This window comes from Oncorhynchus masou, chromosome 5 (genome assembly GCF_036934945.1).
Source record: "Oncorhynchus masou masou isolate Uvic2021 chromosome 5, UVic_Omas_1.1, whole genome shotgun sequence".
Classification (NCBI taxonomy): Eukaryota; Metazoa; Chordata; class Actinopteri; order Salmoniformes; family Salmonidae; genus Oncorhynchus; species Oncorhynchus masou.
Window position 1 is genome coordinate 12,483,600 of NC_088216.1, and position 9,403 is coordinate 12,493,002.

General features: G+C 37.7%; 1 protein-coding gene across 1 annotated transcript in view; it reads left to right on the plus strand.

Moving 5' to 3' along the window:
* Nucleotides 1–2,391: 2,391 nt before the first annotated feature.
* LOC135533269 (mucin-2-like) overlaps nt 2,392–9,403 on the plus strand; it is a 12,744-nt gene continuing 5,732 nt past the window's right edge. The window contains exons 1-3 of the mRNA XM_064960674.1: nt 2,392–2,454; nt 7,951–8,268; nt 8,690–8,875. Coding sequence (XP_064816746.1) covers nt 2,415–2,454; nt 7,951–8,268; nt 8,690–8,875 — 544 coding nt within the window. The 5' untranslated portion in view covers nt 2,392–2,414. The remainder of the gene's footprint in view (nt 2,455–7,950; nt 8,269–8,689; nt 8,876–9,403) is intronic.

Sequence of the window (9,403 nt, forward strand, 5' to 3'; positions counted from 1 at the left end):
AGTTCTAATATGTAATGAAGTTCTAATATGTAATTAGTTCTAATATGTAATGAAGTTCTAATATGTAATGAAGTTCTAATATGTAATGAAGTTCTAATATGTAATGAAGTTCTATTATGTAATGAAGTTCTAATATGTAATGAAGTTCTAATATGTAATGAAGTTCTAATATGTAATGAAGTTCTAATATGTAATGAAGTTCTAATATGTAATGAAGTTCTAATATGTAATGAAGTTCTAATATGTAATGAAGTTCTAATATGTAATGAAGTTCTAATATGTAATGAAGTTCTAATATGTAATGAAGTTCTAATATGTAATGAAGTTCTAATATGTAATTAGTTCTAATATGTAATGAAGTTCTAATATGTAATGAAGTTCTATTATGTAATGAAGTTCTAATATGTAATGAAGTTCTAATATGTAATGAAGTTCTAATATGTAATGAAGTTCTATTATGTAATGAAGTTCTAATATGTAATGAAGTTCTAATATGTAATGAAGTTCTAATATGTAATGAAGTTCTAATATGTAATGAAGTTGTAATATGTAATGAAGTTGTAATATGTAATTCTATGCTCTGTATTCTGAAGAGAAGAGGTCACCTGAAGTGTTATCGTTACCAGAGCTGGGGTCCAATTGAATAGAATTCAATTACATTCATTAAAATAATCACAATTCAATTTATCATTGATGACTATTTTCCACGTGGAATTTTCAATCCATGAATGGAATGTCACTTCACTTCCTGAATTGACCGTTTTGAAACATGTAGTTCATTAGACTGTAACCTCGTCCCCCAGGATCAATAGAGAGACGACTGGTGGTGGAGATTATAGTAGATTAATTCATCAGTACTGATAACATTCTGTAGGGGGCGATGTGGAGGTCGTTCTGTTGGTTTACTGAGATCTCAGTAGCTTGTCTGTTATGTGATGACATCATTCATTAAGGGGGAGTTGGGTTGTAGAGGAGGGATGTTTCTTCTGTTCAGAAACTCATCTGTTGAGTTGATCATTTACAAAGACTGTATTTGGATCAATTAAACGTCAGGAAAAAGTTATCAAATATATTGATGTTTATTAACTATATTGTCATCATCTCAACAATGTGTTCTTCCTCTGCTGAAACAAACATGGTAACTTTAGAACAGAGAAGATGACAGTTTTAACACTTAGTCACCACAGATAGCTGAGTTCTCTGTTGGTTTAGAAGTCTAACCTCCGGCCGGTTTGAACCAGTTTCACTCTGCAGCACATATAGACTTGCAGACACTGAGGTCACTACATGGAAATCAACAGGATGTGTTGGCTAATGCCCACCCCCCTTCACAACCACCATCATATCTCTGACATAGAGAGAAAGGGAGAGAGACAGAAAGAGAGAGAGAGAGAGAAAGGGAGAGAGAGAGAAAGGGAGAGAGAGAGAGACAGAGACAGAGAGAGAGACAGAGAGACAGACAGAGAGAGAGACAGAGAGAGAGAGAGGAGTGGGGTGTCAGAAGGAGGAGCTTCATTTAAGGCAGACAGAACACTTCAGAAACACCCTGCTGTCAGATGAGTAGCTGACAGACAAGCTGTTGTGGACCTGAACAAGCTGGTAGTATAGCAAAGTAACTTACACAGTAAAGTAACTAGCAGTATAGTAACTGTGGTAGTAAAGTAACTTTAACAGTAGAGTTACTGTGGTAGTAAAGTAACTTTAACAGTATAGTAACTGTGGTAGTTAAGTAAATTTAACAGAATAGTAACTGTGATAGTAAAGTAACTTTAACAGTATAGTAACTGGTAGTAAAGTAACTTTAACAGTATAGTAACTGAGGTAGTAAAGTAACTTTAACAGTATAGTAACTGTGGTATTAAAGTAACTTTAACAGTATAGTAACTGAGATAGTAAAGTAACTTCAACAGTATAGTAACTGTGGTAGTAAAGTAACTTTAACAGTATAGTAACTGAGGTAGTAAAGTAACTTTAACAGTATAGTAACTGTGGTAGTAAAGTAACTTTAACAGTATAGTAACTGAGGTAGTAAAGTAACTTTAACAGTATAGTAACTGTGGTATTAAAGTAACTTCAACAGTATAGTAACTGTGGTAGTAAAGTAACTTTAACAGTATAGTAACTGAGGTAGTAAAGTAACTTTAACAGTATAGTAACTGTGGTATTAAAGTAACTTCAACAGTATAGTAACTGTGGTAGTAAAGTAACTTTAACAGTATAGTAACTGAGGTAGTAAAGTAACTTTAACAGTATAGTAACTGTGGTATTAAAGTAACTTTAACAGTATAGTAACTGTGGTAGTAAAGTAACTGTAACAGTATAGTAACTGTGATAGTAAAGTAACTTTAACAGTATAGTAACTGTGGTAGTAAAGTAACTTTAACAGTATAGTAACTGGGGAGTAACTGTCCAGAATGAAGATACTCCATGTTGTCTCCTGCTGTCTCCTCTCAGGTGAGTTCTGTCTGTCTGTCTGTCTCTTTCTCTGTCCCGCTATCTGTCCCTCTCTCTCTCTCTGTCTCTCTCTCTCTCTGTCTGTATCAGTTTCTATAGTACTGTCTGGCTCATATTTATGTAGTAAACAAGGAAATTAACACATGTATTTACCTGGGTTTGTGCAGGATTAAAGTCAGGTTTGTAGATCATTAAAGTTAGATTTGAGCAGGGTTAAAGTTAGATTTGAGCAGGGTTAAAGTTAGATGTGAGCAGCGTTAAAGTTAGATTTGAGCAGGGTTAAAGTTAGATGTGAGCAGCGTTAAAGTTAGATTTGAGCAGGGTTAAAGTTAGATGTGAGCAGGGTTAAAGTTAGATTTGAGCAGGGTTAATGTTAGATGTGAGCAGGGTTAAAGTTAGAGTTGAGCAGGGTTAAAGTTAGATGTGAGCAGGGTTAAAGTTAGATTTGAGCAGGGTTAATGTTAGATGTGAGCAGCGTTAAAGTTAGATGTGAGCAGCATTAAAGTTAGATTTGAGCAGGGTTAAAGTTAGATGTGAGCAGGGTTAAAGTTAGATTTGAGCAGGGTTAATGTTAGATGTGAGCAGGGTTAAAGTTAGAGTTGAGCAGGGTTAAAGTTAGATTTGAGCAGGGTTAATGTTAGATGTGAGCAGGGTTAAAGTTAGATTTGAGCAGGGTTAAAGTTAGATTTGAGCAGGGTTAAAGTTAGATTTGAGCAGGGTTAACCTCTTGAATCTCCCCATCCCGGATCCGGGATCGTGACTAAAGCCTCAGGCTCATTAGCATAACGCAACGTTAACGATTTCTGAAAATCGCAAATAAAATGAAAATAATGCGCCTGCTCTCAAGCTTAGCCTTTTCTTAACAACACTGTCATCTCAGATTTTCAAAATATGCTTTATAGCAATGGACTAATTTGTGTAAGAGTATGCTAAGCTAGCTTAGCATTTTGAGTAGCATTTAGCACGCAACATTTTCACAAAAACCAGATAACCAAATAAATAAAATCATTTGCCTTTGAAGAGCTTCGGATGTTTTCAATGAGGAGACTCTCAGTTACATAGCAAATGTTCAGTTTTTCCTGAAAGCGTCTTTGTGTAGGAGAAATCGCTCCGTTTTGTACATCACATTTGGCTACCAAAACAAACCGAAAATTCAGTCACCAACAACGTCAAATTTTTTCCGAATTAACTCCATAATATCGACCGAAACATGGCAAACGTTGTTTGGAATCAATCCTCAAGGTGTTTTTTCACATATCTCTTCATTGATATATCGTTCGTGGAAGCCTGCTTTCTTCTCTGAATTCCATGGAAAAATACTTGCAGCTGAGGTTTGCGCACCAATTTCGGCGCAGGACACCGGGCGGACACCTGGAAAATGTAGTCTCTTATGGTCAATCTTCCAAATGATATGCCTACAAATACGTCACAATGCTGCAGACACCTTGGGGAAACGACAGAAAGGGCAGGCTCATTCATCTCGCATTCACAGCCATATAAGGAGACAATGGAAAACGGAGCCTCAAAAATCCTGCTGATTTCCTGGATGCCGTTTCATCTTGGTTTTGCCTGTAGCTCACGTTCTAGGGCACGCACAGAGAATAACTTTGCAGTTCTAGAAACCTCAGAGTGTTTTCTTTCCAAAGCTATCAATTATATGCATAGTCAAGCATCTTTTTGTGACAAAATATTGCGCTTAAAACGGGCACGTCTTTTTATCCAAAAATGATATAGCGCCCCTAGAGTTTCAAGAGGTTAAAGTTAGATTTGAGCAGGGTTAAAGTTAGATGTGAGCAGGGTTAATGTTAGATTTGAGCAGGGTTAAAGTTAGATGTGAGCAGGGTTAAAGTAAGATTTGAGCAGGGATAAAGTTAGATATGAGCAGGGTTAATGTTAGATTTTAGCAGGGTTAAAGTAAGATTTGAGCAGGGTTAATGTTAGATGTGAGCAGGGTTAAAGTTAGAGTTGAGCAGGGTTAAAGTTAGATTTGAGCAGGGTTAATGTTAGATGTGAGCAGGGTTAAAGTTAGATTTGAGCAGGGTTAAAGTTAGATTTGAGCAGGGTTAAAGTTAGATTTGAGCAGGGTTAACCTCTTGAATCTCCCCATCCCGGATCCGGGATCGTGACTAAAGCCTCAGGCTCATTAGCATAACGCAACGTTAACGATTTCTGAAAATCGCAAATAAAATGAAAATAATGCGCCTGCTCTCAAGCTTAGCCTTTTCTTAACAACACTGTCATCTCAGATTTTCAAAATATGCTTTATAGCAATGGACTAATTTGTGTAAGAGTATGCTAAGCTAGCTTAGCATTTTGAGTAGCATTTAGCACGCAACATTTTCACAAAAACCAGATAACCAAATAAATAAAATCATTTGCCTTTGAAGAGCTTCGGATGTTTTCAATGAGGAGACTCTCAGTTACATAGCAAATGTTCAGTTTTTCCTGAAAGCGTCTTTGTGTAGGAGAAATCGCTCTGTTTTGTACATCACATTTGGCTACCAAAACAAACCGAAAATTCAGTCACCAACAACGTCAAATTTTTTCCGAATTAACTCCATAATATCGACCGAAACATGGCAAACGTTGTTTGGAATCAATCCTCAAGGTGTTTTTTCACATATCTCTTCATTGATATATCGTTCGTGGAAGCCTGCTTTCTTCTCTGAATTCCATGGAAAAATACTTGCAGCTGAGGTTTGCGCACCAATTTCGGCGCAGGACACCGGGCGGACACCTGGAAAATGTAGTCTCTTATGGTCAATCTTCCAAATGATATGCCTACAAATACGTCACAATGCTGCAGACACCTTGGGGAAACGACAGAAAGGGCAGGCTCATTCATCTCGCATTCACAGCCATATAAGGAGACAATGGAAAACGGAGCCTCAAAAATCCTGCTGATTTCCTGGATGCCGTTTCATCTTGGTTTTGCCTGTAGCTCACGTTCTAGGGCACGCACAGAGAATAACTTTGCAGTTCTAGAAACCTCAGAGTGTTTTCTTTCCAAAGCTATCAATTATATGCATAGTCAAGCATCTTTTTGTGACAAAATATTGCGCTTAAAACGGGCACGTCTTTTTATCCAAAAATGATATAGCGCCCCTAGAGTTTCAAGAGGTTAAAGTTAGATTTGAGCAGGGTTAATGTTAGATTTGAGCAGGGTTAAAGTTAGATGTGAGCAGGGTTAATGTTAGATTTGAGCAGGGTTAAAGTTAGATGTGAGCAGGGTTAAAGTAAGATTTGAGCAGGGATAAAGTTAGATATGAGCAGGGTTAATGTTAGATTTTAGCAGGGTTAAAGTAAGATTTGAGCAGGGTTAATGTTAGATGTGAGCAGGGTTAAAGTTAGATTTGAGCAGGATTCAAGTTAGATTTGAGCAGGGTTAAAGTTAGATTTGAGCAGGGTTAAAGTTAGATTTGAGCAGGGTTAAAGTTAGATTTGAGCAGGGTTAAAGTTAGATGTGAGCAGGGTTAAAGTTAGATTTGAGCATGGTTAAAGTTAGATGTGAGCAGAGTTAAAGTTAGATTTGAGCAGGGTTAAAGTAGGTTTGAGCAGGGTTAATGTCAGGTTTGAGCAGGGTTAAAGTTAGATTTGAGCAGGGTTAAAGTTAGATTTCTGCAGGGTTAAAGTATGTTTGAGCAGGGTTAAAGTAAGATTTGAGCAGGGTTAATGTCAGATTTGAGCAGGGTTAAAGTTAGATTTCTGCAGGGTTAAAGTAGGTTTGAGCAGGGTTAAAGTTAGATTTGAGCAGGGTTAAAGTTAGATTTCTGCAGGGTTAAAGTATGTTTGAGCAGTGTTAAAGTTAGATTTGAGCAGGGTTAAAGTTAGATTTCTGCAGGGTTAAAGTAGGTTTGAGCAGGGTTAAAGTTAGATTTGAGCAGGGTTAAAGTTAGATTTCTGCAGGGTTAAAGTAGGTTTGAGCAGGGTTAAAGTTAGATTTGAGCAGGGTTAAAGTTAGATTTCTGCAGGGATAAAGTTAGATATGAGCAGGGTTAATGTTAGATTTTAGCAGGGTTAAAGTAAGATTTGAGCAGGGTTAATGTTAGATGTGAGCAGGGTTAAAGTTAGATTTGAGCAGGATTCAAGTTAGATTTGAGCAGGGTTAAAGTTAGATTTGAGCAGGGTTAAAGTTAGATTTGAGCAGGGTTAAAGTTAGATTTGAGCAGGGTTAAAGTTAGATGTGAGCAGGGTTAAAGTTAGATTTGAGCATGGTTAAAGTTAGATGTGAGCAGAGTTAAAGTTAGATTTGAGCAGGGTTAAAGTAGGTTTGAGCAGGGTTAATGTCAGGTTTGAGCAGGGTTAAAGTTAGATTTGAGCAGGGTTAAAGTTAGATTTCTGCAGGGTTAAAGTATGTTTGAGCAGGGTTAAAGTAAGATTTGAGCAGGGTTAATGTCAGATTTGAGCAGGGTTAAAGTTAGATTTCTGCAGGGTTAAAGTAGGTTTGAGCAGGGTTAAAGTTAGATTTGAGCAGGGTTAAAGTTAGATTTCTGCAGGGTTAAAGTATGTTTGAGCAGTGTTAAAGTTAGATTTGAGCAGGGTTAAAGTTAGATTTCTGCAGGGTTAAAGTAGGTTTGAGCAGGGTTAAAGTTAGATTTGAGCAGGGTTAAAGTTAGATTTCTGCAGGGTTAAAGTAGGTTTGAGCAGGGTTAAAGTTAGATTTGAGCAGGGTTAAAGTTAGATTTCTGCAGGGTTAAAGTAGGTTTGAGCAGGGTTAATGTCAGATTTGAGCAGGGTTAAAGTTAGATTTCTGCAGGGTTAAAGTAGGTTTGAGCAGGGTTAAAGTTAGATTTCTGCAGGGTTAACGTAGGTTTGAGCAGGGTTAATGTTAGATTTGAGCAGGGTTAAAGTTAGATTTTGAGCCGGGTTAAAGTTAGATTTGAGCAGGGTTAAAGTTAGATTTCTGCAGGGTTAAAGTAAGATTTGAGCAGGGTTAAAGTTAGATTTGAGCAGGATTAAAGTTAGATTTGAGCAGGGTTAAAGTTAGATTTGAGCAGGGTTAAAGTTAGATTTCAGCAGGGTTAAAGTAGATTTGAGCAGGGTTAAAGTTAGATTTCTGCAGGGTTAAAGTAGATTTGAGCAGGGTTAATGTTAGATTTGAGCAGGGTTAAAGTCAGATTTTGAGCCGGGTTAAAGTTAGATTTGAGCAGGGTTAAAGTTAGATTTCTGCAGGGTTAAAGTAAGATTTGAGCAGGGTTAAAGTTAGATTTGAGCAGGATTAAAGTTAGATTTGAGCAGGGTTAAAGTTAGATTTGAGCAGGGTTAAAGTTAGATTTCTGCAGGGTTAAAGTAGGTTTGAGCAGGGTTAATGTTAGATTTGAGCAGGGTTAAAGTTAGATTTTGAGCCGGGTTAAAGTTAGATTTGAGCAGGGTTAAATTTAGATTTGAGCAGGGTTAAAGTAAGATTTCAGCAGGGTTAAAGTTAGATTTCAGCAGGGTTAAAGTATTTCTCACGGGTCATCAGTTGTGACTGTACTGTTTGTTTCTGTTTGACAGCTCTGTGTGTTGTGGAGTCGGCTGTCATTCATGTGAAGGAAGTGGTAGGAGGACATGTCATGTTCGGCTGCTCGTTCACTTTGGCAGGGAACAACAACAAATACTTCTGCAAGGGGACATGTTCTGGTAGAGACATTCTGGTTGAAACTAAGGGGAGCAAGACTGTAGCTCAAGGTAGATACAGTATAGAAGACAAGGGAGATGTATTCTATGTGACCATCAAGAACCTGATGAAGTCAGACTCAGGGACCTACTGGTGTGGAGTGAAGAGATCTATAAAGGACACATTCCAAGAGGTGCATCTCACAGTAACAGATGGTAAGTTAACACTCCATCACAGTAACAGATGGTAAGTTAACACTCCATCACAGTTACAGATGGTAAGTTAACACTCCATCACAGTTACAGATGGTATGTTAACACTCCATCAAAGTTACAGATGGTAAGTTAACACTCCATCACAGTTACAGATGGTAAGTTAACACTCCATCACAGTTACAGATGGTAAGTTAACACTCCATCACAGTTACAGATGGTAAGTTAACACTCCATCACAGTTACAGATGGTAAGTTAACACTCCATCACAGTTACAGATGGTAAGTTAACACTCCATCACAGTTACAGATGGTAAGTGAATTCTCCATATAAAATGGTATCTAGTAATAACTTCCTGACTTATTTCCTGACATGAAGTTGTTTCAGTATTGGTGTTTATCTGTACTTTCCATTGACTCACAGCTCCTCCCACTTCTACACCGTCACCTGTCACCTCCAGATCCCATGTCTCCACAACCCTCCCAAACCTCTCTACAACATCCTCTCACCTCACCACAACCCTCCCAAACCTCTCTACAACATCCGCTAACCTCTCCACAACGTTTCTGGCATCTGGAGATATCAGTGGTCCCTCTTCATCAATAGCAGGTATGATGAATCTCTCATCTTAGACATTACAAGTACATCTCTCTGTCTCTCAATTAAATTCAAAGGGCTTTAATGGCCTTTATTTTTTATGGGAAACATATGTTCACGTTGCCAAATCAAGTGAAATAGATCATAAAGTGAAATAAACAATCAAAAATAAACAGCAAACATTACCGTCACCAAATGTCACGTCCTTGTTTCTCTATGGTGTAAGAGGTCAGGGCGTGACTAGGGGGTATTCTGGTTTAATATTTCTATGTTGTGTTTCTAGTTTATGTTTTCTATGTTGGTGCTTTGTATGATTCCCAATTAGAGGCAGCTGGTATTCGTTGTCTCTAATTGGGGATCATATTTAAGTAGATATTTTTCCCACCTGTGCTGGTGGGATATTATTTTGTGTGCACCACGTAGTCACGTTCCGTTGTTCGGTTATTTGCTTTATTGTTTTGGCTTATGTTTCACTTTTGGAATAAATATGTGGAACTCAATATCCGCTGTGCCTTGGTCCCGTTCTTACGCCAACCGTGA